The 18397-nt window shown below is 36.0% G+C and overlaps 1 protein-coding gene across 1 annotated transcript in view; it reads left to right on the top strand.

Annotated features, from left to right (window-relative positions):
* LOC106882904 (G2/mitotic-specific cyclin-B3) overlaps positions 1 to 3347 on the top strand; it is a 14914-nt gene extending 11567 nt beyond the window's left edge. Inside the window, exon 10 of the mRNA XM_014933732.2 lies at positions 2669 to 3347. Coding sequence (XP_014789218.1) covers positions 2669 to 2723 — 55 coding nt within the window. The 3' untranslated portion in view covers positions 2724 to 3347. The remainder of the gene's footprint in view (positions 1 to 2668) is intronic.
* The last annotated feature ends 15050 nt before the right edge of the window (positions 3348 to 18397 follow it).

Raw genomic sequence — 18397 nt, 5'->3', positions numbered from 1 at the left:
GTATTTGATAATGAATCTGAGTTTTCATTTTCCGAAAATGAAAGCAGTGAATCCGAGAGCTCCGATGATAGCGATAAAGAGAATGAATTAGTACCTGAATGGAGTGAAAATTTAAAAACTCCTTTTTTCAGTGATTTTTCTGAAGAAACTGGACCAAGTCACAGTCTTACCCAGGAGAGTAAAGCTTTAGACTATTTCTTTTTGCTTTTTCCGAAGTACCTATTTGAATTGATTACGGCATAAACAAAGCGTAAAAAAGGATAGTTTGTGGTTTCCCATAAACTTGAATGAAATTAAAGCATATTTTGCCGTAAATATTATTATGGGCATTAGAAAGTTACCTCGAATAACAAATTACTGGAGTAGTGATGAACCCTTTGGAGACTAATATGTCTCAAGTATAATGACGAGGATACGGTTTTTAAAATTGACTCAATATCTACATGTAAGAGACACAAGCAGTACACCAGTACGTAGAAAACCAGACTTTGATCCCTTATTTAAAATAAGACCCCTCATTGACTGTGTTCAAAGCACATATAAAACAGTTTATAGATGAGGATATGGTGGGCTATAAAGGCCGAGTGCGTTTTCGACAGTATATGCCAGGAAAGCCCACAAAACGGGGGATCAAAGTTTGGAAAAGATTTGTGAATCAAATACTGGGTACTGCTCTGGATTTTAATTTTATACTGGCAAAAGAGACAGTAATGAATCCAGTAATGTGCACAACTCTTCTATAATAATATTTTGTTGTATACCCAATTGAATATTAGCTAATAACCCATTTTCTATAGCGATGTTTGAACAAAAATTTTAATAATTTTATATTTTGTTGAATTTACCTGTAATTAAAGTCACTTTGTGACAAAAATTTTGGTATAGAATTGGTTGAGAACCTTTTGTTAAATTATCTTCCAAAAATCACATTAATATGTTGATAAATAAAAAAGTTAAAGTTGTTTAATGAAACCACCCTAGATTTATGATTATGTTAAAAATTAATTGAAACACATAAGGGGTGTAATTTGGTTAGAAATGTGGTAACGAAAGGGTTAACATAATCTGTCATTTGACTCACAGCAACGACAACACAGAAAACCAGCCAACTTAGTGCAGGTCTTACTATAGACTGGGGGCATTTTACCATGCTACTGGCACACGAGAATGTTTGTGGTTAGATCATTCTTTCTACTCAATCTTTTCTTATTCAGTGTACTGTCTTCCTGGACAGGTAGCTTGCAATGCAGTTTTCCAAGTCCATATCCTGTTTGTACAGTTTGTTTTTGGCATAGTTTCTATTGCTGCCTCCCTTTCCCTAATTTCTGACAAATCATGACCACCATTTCAGTTTTTCCAGTGACTCAACACCTACTCTTTTATGATGTAACTCATCTAGCAAAACACCTGTGTTTGTTCCTCTATCATACTTTATCCTTGCAACATGTGCATTCCTCTATCAAATATACCCACCACCCCCTCTCTCATACAGTCCCACAGTCGAGGGGCCTTTTCCTTCTCTTGTCTTTCAAATTACTTGATTTCACTAGTGCCAGTGACACTAAAAAACACCTAATACATACTGTAAGGTGGCTGGCATTAGGAAAGGCATCCACCTGCAGAAACCAAGCCAAAGCTAGAGCTTGATGCAGTCCTGCTAAACCATCCAGTGCATGCCAGCATGGAATACACACACCAAATTATGATGACAACAGGGTACATTTTATTGTGACTCTAACATATATTTTTTAACTGGTAGTTGGCTTGGCTGTGTGGCTCAGTATTTTGGATTCAAATACACTGCATGGCACTTTGGATAAGTAACTTTTAGCATAGCATCATGTTGATCATTACTGAGTTTCCATCTACTTAAATTCCATTATTACCATTACTTGCCTTCTGTCCGCCAGTTTCCATCTTCATATATTCACTCAGATTTTTAGTGAATTTCCACAAACTGAAACTTGCTGAAGCCTATTGTATATCTTTTTGATGTAAGGCCATAATTACTGACAAAAAAACTGGAACTGCTTGGGACTCTGAAATACAGTTACAAATGCTACTTTGTCACTCACACAACCTAATAAATGAAGTAATGACTCTTGTTCCTATTGGAATGTAAATGAGGATAGTTTTGAGCATGTAATAATGTAATCTCTCTGACTGTTTTTATCTTTTACTTGTTTCTGTCATTTGATTGTGGCCATGCTGGGGCACTGCCTTGAAGGGTTTTAGTTGAACAAATCGACTCCAGGAGTTATTTTAAGCCTAGTACTTATTCTATTGCTCTTTGCTGAACCGCTAAGTTGCAGGGACACAAACACACCATCAGTTGTCAAGCAGTGGAGTCACACGCACGCATGCACGCGCACAGAGAGGGAGAGAGAGATATTTCAGTATCTATCTACCAAATCCGCTCACAAGGTTTTGGTCAGCCTGAGGCTTTAGTAGAAGACAGCTGCACAATGTGCCATGCATGGAGCTGAACTTGGAACCATGTGGTTGGGAGCAAGCTTCTTACCACACAAGCGTGCCTGTGCCTATGAAAGATACTTTTTGATTAGAAAATTTTAAAGATTTTGTGTGCAATATTTTTAGGATTTGTGTGTTTGTAGTAATTTATATATATATATTGTTTTATTATATATATTATATTTTTATTTTCCAGAGTTTTCATGGAAGTAGCAGAAATTCCTAAATTGTCAATGGCACAACTAGATTAATCATGTTGCCTCATCTGAAAAGTGTAAATATAGAATATGCACAGAAACCACCTAAACATCACAGAAAATAGTGATACATTTCTGATTATGAATGATTAATTGCCTGAAAATGCTGAGTGTTTGTGGTTGGTGACAGGTTCTGACAGAAGCTGTATTTTTATTTTACTGTACAAAATTTCATAAAGACCGATATTTTTGGCATTTTGACTTTTTAAAATTTCCGAACTATATCTTACCTGAAAGGTGACGAATTCTTATTTAATTTTGGCTGTGTTTTTAAATTTTTCTTTTGTAGTACATGTATGAGTATTATCTGAAATCAGCAAAATACTGGAGAAATTCAGCTAAATTAAAGGGGGATTCTAATATAAACAAACAAAAAAAAATTGTTTCGGCTTTTTTATTTTTTTTTAACATCTGGAAAAATTTTTTTATAGAAATATAGTGACTTTGAAAGTTTCGAAATTATTTTTTTTAATAAACCAGTTTACTCAAAGTTCATTTTTTTTCCCCAGTTAAATATAACTATTACGAAAGCATATTAGTGTTTAGAATAAGGAATTTGAGATAACTTCTTTTTAGAATTTAGTATATAGTTTCTATGAATAAAATATAATTCACATTTATGGTGTCGAACTATTTTTTCACAATTGTCATTCAGTAGTTAGCCAGATTCTGACGGTCCTAGATTTTTTAATTAGTTCAACACAGAAAAATAGTATCTGTTTTTAAGTTTTGGTGTTTATCCTATTGACAATTCATATAGAGTTGTCTCTTTTGATTAAAGAATGCAAGTCGAAGTGGATCAGTGAATTGGAAATTTTGGAAACCTTGTTAATTTTTAGCAAAATGATTTGTAAATCATTAAGATTGTTGTTTTTTCATAGTATTAAGCTATCAAAATGCATAATTTCTTAAATTCTGCCAATTTTTTTCCCCACTTTTTTAAGACTTTAAAAGAAAAATACTTATTAGAAATTTTAAATTGCAAATCAGATTTTTTTTTAAACAAGTGCTAAACTGTTTTCATTTACACATTTAAATAATACCTGCTGCTAAATGTAAATATTTTTGCACATATTGTGTTGGCTATTGCATTTTAGTATTCATGTGTCATTTTGATTATGCTATTTTCAACAAGAAACAATTTGGGACTTGGAAAAAAAAAATAGTTGTTTCCCCTTTGTAATTCATAAGCAATTTAGATTAATGTTGGTAATTAAATTTATCAATCTGAGTCTTTTGCAATTGACTGTTTCTATTCAACCCAGTACAGTAGATTTTTTTTCATACTTAAGTGTAGTTGTATCCATGAGCATTATAGCCCTTCCTAGGCTGTTAAGATTGTTGTTGATATTCAATTTGAATATTTGCAAGTGAATAGGATCAGAGAGGGAGTTTCAAGAAGTTGGGCAATATGCTAGTTAAGACAGGAAACAGAATGAAAGGCACACCTGAACCAGTAGATTTACCTGTTGCTTTATTTGACACCACAGCCTGGCTCATGAGTGTCTTTTAGTGGAGTACTTTGTTGCAAACATTTGGCCAGATTTGATAATTCCCTAACAAGTCTTAAAAACCTTAAAAATTGTCCTGAGCATTAGCCTTCCACTTCTGAATAATTTTCTGAAATTAGTTGTGAGTTTCTGTGCTACTCAACAGAAATGTCTACTTTGTGTGGTAGAAGTATCACCATCCTTTCAGTGTTTGTTTTTTTAATGACCACTAGTATGGTTTTCATAAAGCTTGATCTGTCAAAGACCTATATTCTTGTTAATCTACAATTGTCTTGACTATTCATCAAACCAGGAAAATTCTTCATCTCCTGTCGGCTGCTACCTCCATAAGGCAGACACCTGGGATTTTTACTTTTTTTATTCTATTAGTTTTGTCTAGAGCAAGTTTTTATCTAAAAGAGATTATAGTGACAAAAATCTCTGAGCAATAAGCTTTCAGTTGTAAATTTGTTATTTGCTCTAAACATCAGCAAAATTTTAGGAAAATTATCAATGACCTTAACTGTCCCTTGGATTGATGGCTTCCTGTTGGATTGCTCTTTCACAGCATGAGCTGACAAGTGTGTGGGGCTTTCTGTGACCCTGACTGTCAATTCTAGTGTGCCCCTAGGTTCAATTTTCTTTCCTCATTGACTGACTTGCTGTCACCAATGCTCACTACTATGCAGATGATACAACCTTTAATTCCCCCCTTAACCTTCTGCACCCAAGTGTCACCATATGCAGTGTAGTCACCTTGTGACAATTCTGGACTGATTCCATGAACAGACCACAAAAACATCCTCCTGCAGAGTCAACTCGATCTTGTTTTCATCACCATCATCACAAAGACGCAATAACTACACATATCAAGAAAACATCTCATCCCATTCTTCCTAAATGTGAACATTCCTCAACTAGAACCCTAGAGGTCACTGCAAATGCTAGACTTCATAAATTCTTGATCTTATGTACACACATACTCAGTGTAGCTAAGACTGCCCTTCATCAGTCAAAAATTATTTCAGCATCGACTCCCAATCTAATTCCTTATAGAGAAGGAAAGATTAGGTTGGTAGGGCTAGAAACTAATTTTGGAGTGCATTTTTTAGGGTTAATATCAATGAAAATTTCAGAGCCAATTTCCTGAATTGTTCCCAAGTTTGTATCTGCATACTAGCATTTTTCATCTAGAAACCATAAAAAAACATTTGCATAGTGCATTTCAGACTTCATACTATAAAAAAAATTGGAATTTTTTTGAAAGGATTAACCTTTTTATTACAATATTTCTGTTGAAATATATTCTGTTGCAATTGATTTTAAAATAATGAAGAATTTAGCAAAATAACTCATTGATTTGGTGTTAGGAATATATATTAACATGAAATATTGACAGGTTTTAATTTAGATCTCTTTAAAACTGTTGTCAAGCAGTCTTTCACCACTGTTGTATCTGTCTTTTGATGACTGTTGTTGCTCTGACAGATATTATCTTTCAAAGTTGTCGATAGAAAGTTTCTATCTGGCACTGTAACCCCCCCCCTCCCCCAGTCATACAGTACTGTTGTCATCAAAAGATTGAATCGTTATAATATCCACTTAGTATCACAGTATAATTACTATATCAGTACAGGCACAACTATCGTCTACATGCACTCTGTCTACATGTACTGTCAACCGGCTACTGGTCCATTTATAGTGGCTGGCTACTACCACTTTTTGCTGGGAGAGATGTACAGTTTCACTATACATTTTCTCTTTTAGTTTCTTATTTAACAATCAATCTCTTTTAATCACCCCACATCTTTTTATAGATATATATATATATATATATATATATATATATAGGAAGTAGTGCCACTCCCAAACAGTGGAAGGAATCCAGGGTAGAGGGAGACCCAGGAAGACGTGGGGTGAGGTGGTGAAGCATGACCTTCGAACATTTGGCCTCAACAGAGGCAATGACAAAAGATCGAGACCTCTGAAGGTATGCTGTGACTGAGAAGACCCGGCAAATAAAGCAAGTCCACAGCTGTAACCTTCACCATTATTGCATAGCCAGCCCACTCAAAAGTACGTTGGATAGTAGGGCGACATGCCGTGCTTGAGGAGACTTACTGAGTCAAGTGCATCAACAGCAAAATCTAATCAAATGGAAATTGTAGTTGTGAGCCCCGTGCTGGTAGCACATAAAAAGCACCATCTGGACGTGGCCGATGCCAGTGCTGCTTTGACTGGCTTCTGTGTCGGTGGCATGTAGAAACCACCATCTGATTGTGGTCGATGCCAGCTCCCCTGGCCCCTGTGCCAGTGGCACAGAAAAGCACCCACTACGCTTTTTTTTGGCAATATGAAATTACTATACTTCTCATGCTTTACTGTTGCTAGTTTTCTTAAATCTAGATGCATTTTCATTTCATGCATCCTATCCTGACATTGTTTTTCAAAAATTAGTTGAAATCTTCAAAGGTAAGCCTCGAAGGTTACTCCTCCTTCAGGAACATATCTGAATTCACTTATGGAACTTGCTTCATGGTCAGGTGAAAATGTATTCTCCAGTTGCGTTAATAACCTCATTAGTTGCAACATTTGCTGCTGCAATCCTTGCTGTTTTTGCAACTCAACTATTCCAGCTAACAAGTCTACCATCATCGTTGTTTAACGCTGTTTTCCATGCTGACATGGGTTGGACGGTTTGACTAAGGTCTGGAAAGCCAGCAGCTGCACCAGGCTCTAATCTGATCTGGCAATGTTTCTACAGCTGGATGCCCTTCCTAATGCCAACCACTCTGAGGGTGTAGTGTGTGCTTTTATGTGCCACTGGCATTGGCGACGTTGCGATTGTGCTCTTCCATATTTTATGATTTTCAATAGTTTGCACAACAAGAATTTTATTTATTTATTTTCGTCTAGGTATTTTTCTGTGTGAATTTATTTAAACTCTGAATTTTTTTCTTTTTTCAATCCGTGTAAATTTGTTTTTCCTCATTGCCACTGTATGTCTTTTGACGATGGTTGTCGCTCTGATTGATATTGTTATAGTCCGAAGTTGTTGATAGAATGTTTCTATCTGGCACTGTATGACTCCCAGTCATACAATGTTGTTATCCTCAGAAGGCTGGATTGTTATAACATCCACTCAGTATCGCAGTATAATTACAATATCAGCACAGACATGGCCATCTATTTATAATGGCTGGCTACTACCACTTTTCACCTGGAGGTTAGTTTTACTATACAACAAAAACACAAAATTTGTATCGTAGAACCATGGAGGTTACTGCTAAGTCTGTCTCAAAACAGCTAACATTGATGTAAGTAATAATTTACTAACATTGATGTAAATAATAAATGCTAGAAAGTGGAAGTTACTGTTTTTTTTATCTACTCCATGCTTGCATGGGTTAGAGTAAGTTGAGTCTTCAATGGCTGATTGCCCTTCCTGTTGCCATCTTCTCTGCCCCATCAACCTTTCACCCCCCCTCACACATTTCATTCTCTGACACCCATCACTTCTTTATCACTTAAAAGCAAAATAGGCACATACAATATCTGGTAGCTTCCTCAGTTCCCCCACCCCAAAACACTTCCATTTCCCATTATCTCCCCACCAATCATCTCCTTTCTGTGCTGTTCTCCATCATTAACACCTCACTTACCAGCTTATCACCTTCAGTGCCCTCACATATCTGCTCCTAGTCTCTTGTATTTCTCTCCATTTGCTACAACCACTTCAATCCTGCCAGCTCACCCAGTCCACTTCCATTCTCAGGCACCCCCAGTGTCTCTTGAGAGCATGTCCTGACATCATCTCTCTCACTGTAGCTCTCCTTATCTTACCCTCTGACTCATCCTCCTTTGTTTTCCAACTGGGTATCCATGTATCTAATCTACAGCAAGACACCTATCCCTGTCCTGGCACAAAGCCACACCCACTCAATAGTACTCCCTGTTCCCAGTTGAGGGATGTTTGTCTTACAAAGTATTTGGTGACCCTGTCAGTGCTCGTGCCATGTAAAAAGCATCCACTATATTTTGTAAAGTGGTTGGTATTAGGAAGGGCATCTAGCTGTGGAAATCATGCCAAAACAGACAATGAAGCCTTGAATGGCTCCTGGCCTTGCCAGCTCCTGTCAAATCATCCAGCCTATGCTAGCATTGAAAACAGACTTTCAATGATGATGATGATGATGATATATGTATGTCTGTATGTACACACACAAACTTCTTTCAGTTTCCATCTACTAAATCCACTTACAATTGAGGTAATCTCCCAGTTTATTGACCAACAAATAGTTACCATGGAGAACTGGAAACAAATGACACCACATTAATAGACTTTTCTTTTTCTTTGTTTCTTTCAAGAAGCCCAAACATTTTTTTTCTTCAGTGGACTGCAAGCAAATAGTGACATTATTTACAACCAACCAACACATGAAGACAAAAAGAAATATGCACGTGTGTATATATATATATATATATATATATACACTCATACACACAAATATTTGATGGGCTTCTTTCAGCTCCCTGCCAGAATCCCCTCATGGCTTTGGTCAGTTAAGGGCTATATAGTAGGAGGTTCTTGCCCTAGATGCAATGCAAGGGAGCAACCCTGAAATCACATGGTTGGGAAGTGAACTTTGAATCCCTCAACCACTTTATAATATGAAATCCTACCTTAGTCAAGCTTAAGTTTAAATCCTTTTCCCCTCATTATTTCAGTGAACAAACTTAAGATCCCCTCAATTAGCGGGAGACCTAAATTTTCTATAGGTTCACCTCCCATAGAAATAATTTGATCTATTTCAATCAAAGATGCATTGTATATAGCATCAGTGAAACAAGTATCTTGCTCAGGATTACTCAACTGAACTTGGTGCTTGAAATCTTCAAGTTCATTTCTAAACTTATTCCACAGTTCAACAATAATAGCAGAAAAACCTCTGGTGTTTTTGTTATTGAAGCTTCTTCCAGTGTTACTTCCCCTGAATTAGGGTGAGACTACTCTAACAGATTTGCTGTCTTTACTTTCATTTTGTCAGAGAAAAAAAGCAGACAGAATTTCAATTTTATATACAGGCAAACCCCATGTTTATGAATTAATTTATTCCTGACTAGATTCGTAAAGTGAAAATTTCATATAGTGGGTTATCGTCCATTGAAAACAATATACCTTTAATTCGTTCTCACTAAAGAAATTGATTCTTAACTTTTTTTTTTTAAATAGCAATATTAAAGAGAATAATTTTTTTATTAAATCACTAACTACTGAATGAAGAAAAAGAAAAACATAAAACAAAATTTAACTGAAATTTAATTCGTATCCATTGGGTCTGCTGTCACTGCGGCCTCTTGAGCGCATGTCATTTCCATTTGTTGAGTTTCTTGTTTTGATATTTGGTTTGCATTGGTTTTCTTTGTTAAAAAATTATCTAAAGTTGTTGAAAAACTTTCTTCATTTCATGGTAGATTTCATGATAACAAGCATTAAATTTGATCTATAAGCTGCAATATAGATGTTGCACTGGGAGGTAAAAAAGCAACATTAATATTTTGATGATGATGCTTTAAAAATGCAGCATGACTGGGGGCATTATCCATTATCAAAAGAATCTTGAAAGGAATTTTTTTTATCCTTACAATATTATTCTACTTCAGGAACAAGCTGATTAGAAAACCAATCTTCAAAGAGAGTTTTTGTCACCCAAGTGTTTTTGTTACACTTCCAGATTACAGGAAGTTTTGTCTTATCAATTCCTTTTAAAGCATGGGGGTTTTCAGATTGATAAGTAAGCATGGGCTTGAGTTTGCAGTTCCCTTCAGAATTTCCTCTCAGAAGCAATGTTATCCTATCTTTTACAGCTTTGAGTCCTGACATTGAAGATTCTTCTCTCAGTAAAAGTCCTTGAAGGCATTCGTTTCCAAAATAGGCCCGTCACATCCACATTAAAGATTTGATACAGTACAAAGCTTTCTTCTTCAATCAAATCTTCTAATTGGCAAGGAAAGGTTCCTGCAGCTTTTTGATTTGCACTAGGTAATTCTCCTTGGATCCCTTTTTGAAGTGATCAAACCAACTATTGCTCATTACAAATGATTTATCCTTAAACAAGTTAAAAAGGGAAGTTACTTTACTGTAAATTATATCTTAAGTGGGATATGAAATCTATGAATTTGATTGCTAATCCAAGCTGTCAAAAGTTTTTCTATGCGTGCAATTAAACTTTCATCTTTTCTTCGTAACCAAGTTGAATTTTAGAAAGTGACTTCCTTTAAATTTATTTAAATAATCTTCCTTTTGCTTCAAGATGGTACAAACTGATGGAGCCATATCAAAAGCGTGAAAACTACTCATAAACTTGTGTTTTGCTTATGGCAGTGGCCTTGTAAGCTGTTTGAGGCAGCTGTTTTGGTCACCATTCTCCCCAACAGAATTTCATGGAAGCATGCTGTTCAGTTTTTTTAGCCATCTCAAAAATTGACAGAGAGAAGAAACATTGCAAAACAAAGAAGCACCACATGGCAGTATGACCTCAGTTGACAATGCCAGTTGTGAGACTGATGCTGAGGGTCACATCAAGTGAGTTCTAGTGGCGGAAGCCTGAACTACATGGGCTTGTCCCACAGAGAATGTTTGTTTCCAGTTACTTTTGGTACCCCTCGTGTGTGTGTGTATATATATATATATATACACTACCTTAAAAGCTTTTAAGCTAACTCTTGCAGTGGGCTCTTCATTAAACTTTGGGCCCAACAATGACACTTCATGCATTCCGTACATATTAAATTCTATTAAACTTCAACTATATTTTTCAAGCAATGAACAATTTTCATCAAAACAATGATATAATTTGTCAACTTGGAACTTATTGCAAAGTTGCGTGATAAACAACAGTACCACCACCACATCTACCATACACACACCATTCAGACTAGCCCTAGTTTGACAAATTTAAACTCGTACAATTGGTTCTACCACTAGGACTTTTTATATATGTCAGAAATGGATCTTTCAGGTAGGATTGAGATGATAAAATGGAACTCGTCTTTGAAGGATATACTTATTCCTACCAGGAAAGAATATATACAGGATTGCCATGGTTCTATGATACAAACTTACTGTTTAACCCTTTAGCATTTTAACTGACTATATCGGACCCAAATTTTCTGACCTCTTACACTTACCCTTCAATGTCATTCTAAAAATAAACAATCACATCATTGAAAACTGGAAGCTACAAGATAATACATGATTCAAAACAATGTGAATGAATAAGTATCACATTTGACATTGTAATCTGAATGTTAAAGGGTTAAAGTTATCTCAAATAAAATCTTATGCTTAAAGCATCAGCTTAATAAAGTTATGTTACTAGATTATTCATAATTTTTCAAATAGTAAAAAGATTAAATTCTGTCTCTAAAGATTTATATTTTTCTGAGATTTGTTTTTTAAATGTGGTTCTGATCAAATAGATCTGTGATCATCAGTATTACAGTACAAAAAACATCCCATATTTTTGCATGTAAGGGACTACAATGTTTAATATTGTTTTTATATAGTGTATGAGTTTGATTTGATTGCTGTTACTAGCAGGTCAAGCTTGTTAATGAATTGGTTATTTCATTTTTATTTTGCCTGGGGATTTTACTTGGATGCCAACCAATGAGAATAACTTAGTAAATATCACAATAGTTTTCTTTAAACATACTGTTAAGGATTAACTTCTTAATCTGACAACTTCTTGACAAAAGTGGATAGAATTAAAAATATTTTTCTACTTGCAATTACTTTTCATGTTTGACTTTCAACTGACTGTTGACTCTTGTTTTGGAATGTCTTCCTCATGTAACAAGTTTTTCAACTATGTAATGTTTGTAGTCTAAGTCAGTATTAAAGATTGTGTGATTCAAGTTCCTGAAGTTTTATACTGTTCAAACCCAGTTTTTAATATAGATTTCAAATATTGGCTCAAGGTCAGCAAGTTGACTGAATAAAATCATAATTAACTGATCCTTTTACCCAAAGCCAGGAACTTTTCAGCATGTTCATGTGTGTGTCATATATAATCATCATCATCGTTTAACGTCCATTTTCCATGCTGGCATGGGTTGGACAGTTTGGAGAGCCAGCAGCTGCACCAGGCTCCAATCTGATCTGGCAATGTTTATACAGCTGGCTGCCTTTCCTAATGCCAACCACTCCAAGAGTGTAGTGGGTGTTTTCCATGTGCCACTGGCACAGGAGCCAGTCAGGTGGGTTTGGCATCATTCATGTTCAGATAGTGCCACTGGTATGGGAGCCAGTCAGAGTGCACTGGCATCGGCCACGTTCAGATGGTGCTTTTTACATACCACTGGCATGGGAGCCAGTCAGGTGACCCTGGCATCAATCCTGTCTGGATAGTGTTTTTTACGTGCCACTGGTACGGGAGCCAGTCTGGGGGCACTGGCATCGGCCATGTTCGAAGGGTGCTTTTTACATGTTCCATTTTTATAAATATAAATTGAGGATATAATCATTAAAAGGATTATACCAGTGGCCAGCATATAAAAAAAACACCATATTATTGGTAAAATTAATATTTAAGTATATAATTATAATTAAGGATGCTGGAGGGACAATGGCAATACACTAGAAGTAGACATCAAATGTCTACAAATCACTCTAAATTTGTTCTCAAGGCTTTGTACAAAAATGAGAACAAATTTAAGTGGTCTGTAGCCATTTGACATCTACTTCTAGCATATTGGCATTGTCCTTTCAATGCTCTTCATTATAATTATATACTTAAATATGTATACACACACACAAGTGAGTGGACAAACGACAGGAAAAGGCACTCGATACATTTAGTAGGAGCATGTAGCATTATTTAAAACAGTTTCATACAGAAGTCTAGTTTGTTCAGGCTCAGATTACCAGAGGCACGTGGGAAATCCAAGATGGCTACTAAGGGGCTGCTATTGGTCAAGGTGGATCACTTGATGTTGCGAGAGTAAGATTGATGATTCCATGACCCCAGTTCTGTTAAAAAAAAGAATTTCTTGGACCACCTGGAGCTGGCAGAAGCAAGACTCGTGTGTGTGTGTACACTCATATATATACCTGATGTATGAATATGTGTATGTGTTACTGGTTGAGTGTGTGAATATGTGGGCACTAGTGCCTGTTACGTGTGTGTGTGTGTAAGTATGCACATTCTTGGATCTGTGCATAAATGTGAAAATTGGATGTATGTATGTCTGGACGAGCATACATGGGTGTGTGTGTGTGTACATTTTTATATTTGTGTGTAAACATGAGTGGATGCATGTTTGGGAAAACATTTATGGGTGTGTGCATGTTTTTGGCTGATGTATGTATACACATACACATGCACATACATATTTGCATACCTTTGGTAGTTGTATGGGTGTGACACATGCTAGTGTGGTTCCGGAGGGAGGAATGGACGTTTGAGGTGGTCCTTCAGTTTATCTAAGCCCTGTAAAAGAACTTGGAAGGTTGAGACCCCAACCAGGCCTTTCATAATACCCTTGAAGCCAGGAACCTTTCAGTAACCCCTTATATATATATATATATATATGAGGGGGTACTGATAAGTTCCTGGCTTTGAGTAAAAGAAAATACAGGCAGATCAATTAATTATGATTTTATCCAACATATTCACCTCTCTGATTCACACACTTATTGCAGTGGTCTTCAGTTTTTCTAAACCCTGTAAAAGAACTCAGAAAGTTGGGCCTCCAGCCAGGCCTTTCGCAATACCCTTAAAGCCAGGAACCTTTCAGTAACCCCTTGTATTTTTGCATTAGTGAGATATGTTAGTGGTGGCAAATTTTGATATCTATATTGTTTGCAATAAGATTTCATTACTCTCAGATATGCTAAGCATTCAATTAAAGTAGATTATTGCACCAGATACTAACACAATTACAATAGTATATTTTACAGTTTGACCATAACTTGTGATACTGTTTCCTAATCAAGTGATGTGATGTTTTTAGTTAATTTTTTAAGAAACTTTCCCAACAGAATACAGATTTGTGAAAACTGTCAAATAGATGTAAAACAAGCCAGAGCATGTTAATGAAAGCCTAAGGAAACTGGATAACTAAATCAAATGTATGTAATATCAAAAATTATGAAATAGTATTATTGCATCATTTGTAGAGTAAGCGAGTTTGTATGCTTTCATTCCAGGTTAGGACAATGCTATGAAATATTTTCTGATGGTACTGACTAAATAGATAAGAAGATAATAGTATGAATGACTAAGAAAGAGGAAGAGGCAAAACAGATGGTTCTAAAAGTTGTAAATGATAAAGTGAATGGAGGGTTGTTGATGGAGAAAAATCTTGGCAGATTAAGTGGTACAATTGTATGAATGGTACACATAGTAATAAAGACTGGAACAAAAACAGTACTGGTATTATAAGATGGAGTAGTGTGTGTGTGTGCAGCATAAAAGTTAAAATTAGCTCATGTACTTCAGCGCAAGTGACACACTCATGCAAATTTGAAAACCTGATAAGCAGCAGGGTTAAGATAGATAAGACAAAGGAAAATTAAGAAAAAAAAAATAACTGTTGATATTTGTCAGGGGAAGCCATATTAAGGGTGGAGATGCAATGAGTATTAGGTCTGTATGCATGAGCAAATAGATAGATGTAGATGTGGCTGGGTAAGTGATTTGAAGAATTGAAAAGTAAACAGCAGATGTGGTGAAGCTCTAATCTTTTATCTTTATCTTTTAATTGTTTCAGTCATTAGACTGTGACCATACTGAGATTGAGTGATTGAGTGAAAATTATAAAATGCTATAACATTTTTTTTTTTTTTTTTCTGATAAAAGTGAAATATCTCCAGAAATTCAGCTTGGAAAACTATATTAATATAGCCAAAACTTTGAATTTTCGAAGATTGGCAGCCAAACTGAAAAGATCTGACAGTTCAGATCTCGGATAAAGGAAAGCAGTGAGCTGTTTGCACATGAGGGGTAGAAATATACAATATCTTATTAATAATTAATAGTTCAAAGTTAGCTAGTAGAGAGCAATAGCAGGGTCAACGTTTTGTAGTAGGTTTGGTATTGTTCACCTTGAAAACTATGAGAACACAGGGATATCCATAAATATATCTGGTGTAGGGATACTTTAGGAGAGGTTACTGATATATTTTGTTATTGTCACGGACCTCTTTGATTCTGTGTTGGACATTCATGTAAAGAAATGTCTGAAATACCAACTGATCACCATCTAATTGTCTGCAACCTGAGATTATCTCTAACAGGGAGAACTCACAAAAACTGATAAATCCAGGATAAAATGAGAAGCTCTGGCAGATGTAGGATCAGAAATAAATATGTGGGACTATTGCATCTAAATTTATAGACTTTCCTGAACAAACTGAGGATGTGAAAATGGAGTGGAGATTGTTATGTGCAACAGTTTCTTCTGCCAACTGCATAAAGAGAAACCTTCTTCCACACCTACAATTTGGTTACGGTTCTTCTATCTACAGAGAATTACATTCTTGGGACCAGGAGAGAACACTTTGCTGATCTCCTAAATCCAGTGACAATAAAATCTGGTGGACACAAGATGCATCTAGGCAATGAGGAGGATGAAATTCAGCCTAAGATGTTAAAAACCTTAAATATAGAAGCTATTTTCTTATTGACTCGTGTATGCCAGATTGCTTTGACTTCTGGAAAATCACCAAAGCAATGGCAATCTTGAATGATAATCCCAATTCTTAAAGAAGGGAGACAAGAGAGAGCGCTCCAATTTTGTTGAGCCTCCCTTGGTATTTAGAAAAGAGATGTAGGTCTTCAAGAAATCATGGAGACATTACCAAAAGATGTTTAGTAAACATCGAGATGGTATATGTTCACATGTTGCAGACGTCCTGTAGAGAATTCGTAGGAGTCTGAGATTAACGGGAAACTTCTAGTTACTGTGAAATTCTACAAAAATCCCTAGATGGTTGTCTTCAGATGAATGGTGCTAAGTCAAAACCGTTGAATGTGGGTGTTAGACTATGTAAAGGCTGTGTATTGTCTCTCCTTTTCATACTTTTTTATGAACTGGATTAGCACGCACAGTCATTGTGGAAGTGGTATCAGAACTGATGAGTGTTCATTTGCCCGTTATACATTAGTTAGTTAGAGAAGTGGAGGTGGAATGAGTGAGACATGGAGTAAAAGTGAGAGAGAGAGAGGAGTAAAGAAAGAGTAGAGGAAGAAACAGAGAAAGATGATTAACATTAATACACTTAGGCCAAATGGACACCTGGTCAGCTGAAGGTAGAGGTGAAGAACAAGAGAAAAGGATGAGAGAAAAAAGAGAGAGAAGTGTTAATGACATGTGGTGGGGTGGGGAAGGAATTCTTATTACGTCGTTAAAAAGTTAGCTGAAGGGAAAGGATGGACAGGGGAGGCAGTTATATTGAGAGAGAGAGAGAGAGAGGCAGATAGCTGTGGTGGTGGTGATGGCGTGTTGATAATGAAAAGTACTGTTAAAGTTAGCTATAGTTGCCCCCCTTCCAATATAGGGTCCATGATAATGACAATAAGCATAAACACACTAGAAACACACCTGAAAGATAATGCAACATCAGATCCCCAAACTACTGCCCCCTAAACAACAACTGTCTCAAGAAAGAACTTTTATACAAGGCCAAGATCACAGACCCCCAACGGAATAGCAAAAACATATCAGAATGACTAGCAACTCGTTTAAAGCAAGGTATATAAACAACATCTAGCATCATTCAGAGACACAAAAAAAAAAAAAAACACATGCAACATCCCTGTCAAATATGATATGGACATTGAAAGAAGGTAGAATAAACAACCCCCAGATAGATTGGAAAATTACTGCTAAAGCCAAAGAATACAAAGGATGGTGTACCAAATGTGAACTCTGTATTACTAAAAAATTAGACATTATTCAATCAACAGATAACATCCTAAACATTAGGAATGAAACCTTCTCTCCCTGCATACACAAGCAATATTTTACACCACCACCACCATTATGAGAAGAGCCACCATCTGCAATGGTGATCCCACCAGGATAGCTCCTTTCCTGAACGTGAATTCTAAACACACATAGCACACAAACTCCACACTCAGAAGAAATATGCCCCAATGACGAACTACCTCAGCACAAGTATAAGAACACCACACCCAGAACAAAAACAAAATAATGAAAACAAATTGACTACACAACAATTTGCCCAAAAGACAAAAGATGCCACTGAAGAGTAATGTCCCTTGATTGATTGTTTTATTCTGCAAACCAAACAAGGCTCTATTTTCCAAAATGAGGGTGAACACTTTTCTCCATGTGATTAGCTTGAAAAATTAAGACACTAGGATATTTTCCTACTTTTATTAACATGGAACCAATGGTAGCCTTAATTCACAAATAAAGAAATTATATCCACCAAAACGGATATAACATTCATCATTTAATATTGACATATATACATGTGTGTGTATATATATATATATATATATATATATATATATATATATATGTATGTATGTATATAAGGGATGACCACTAAGTGGACATCCATTATGCTAGAAGAAGACCACCTATAATATTCCATTTTTCACCCTTATTATTTAAATTTAAATAACCATGTTCTCTAACCGGCAAAATTCACTGCAGAGAATTATTTTCTGCAGAATTATTTCCGGTATTTGGCATGCCAAAACGAAGACTTTTGAAATATAGTACCAAATGTAATTGGTAGAACTATATACATGTTCAATCTCATGCGGACGTCTCATGTATAGTTCTGCAAATTATATTGCTATGACGATCACACTGATGAAGTTGCAGACATTTACGTAAGTATGATCGTTGCCAGGGCTGCTGACTGGCCCCCGTGCTGGTGGCACGTAAAAATACCTACCACACAGTCGGAGTGGTTGGCGTTAGGAAGGGCATCCAGCTGTAGAAACTCTGCCAGATCAAATTGGAGCCTGGTGCAGCCATCTGGCTCACCAGTCCCCAGTCAAACCGTCCAGCCCATGTCAGCATGGAAAGCGGACGTTAAACAATGATGATGATGATGATGATGATGATATATATATATATATATATATATATACACACATATATATATACATATATATATATATATATATATAT

The sequence above is a fragment of the Octopus bimaculoides genome, chromosome 5 (assembly GCF_001194135.2).
Source record: "Octopus bimaculoides isolate UCB-OBI-ISO-001 chromosome 5, ASM119413v2, whole genome shotgun sequence".
In the NCBI taxonomy this organism is placed as follows: domain Eukaryota; kingdom Metazoa; phylum Mollusca; class Cephalopoda; order Octopoda; family Octopodidae; genus Octopus; species Octopus bimaculoides.
The sequence above is the reverse complement of the archived record's forward strand: the minus strand, read 5'-3'. Positions and strand labels throughout refer to the sequence as shown.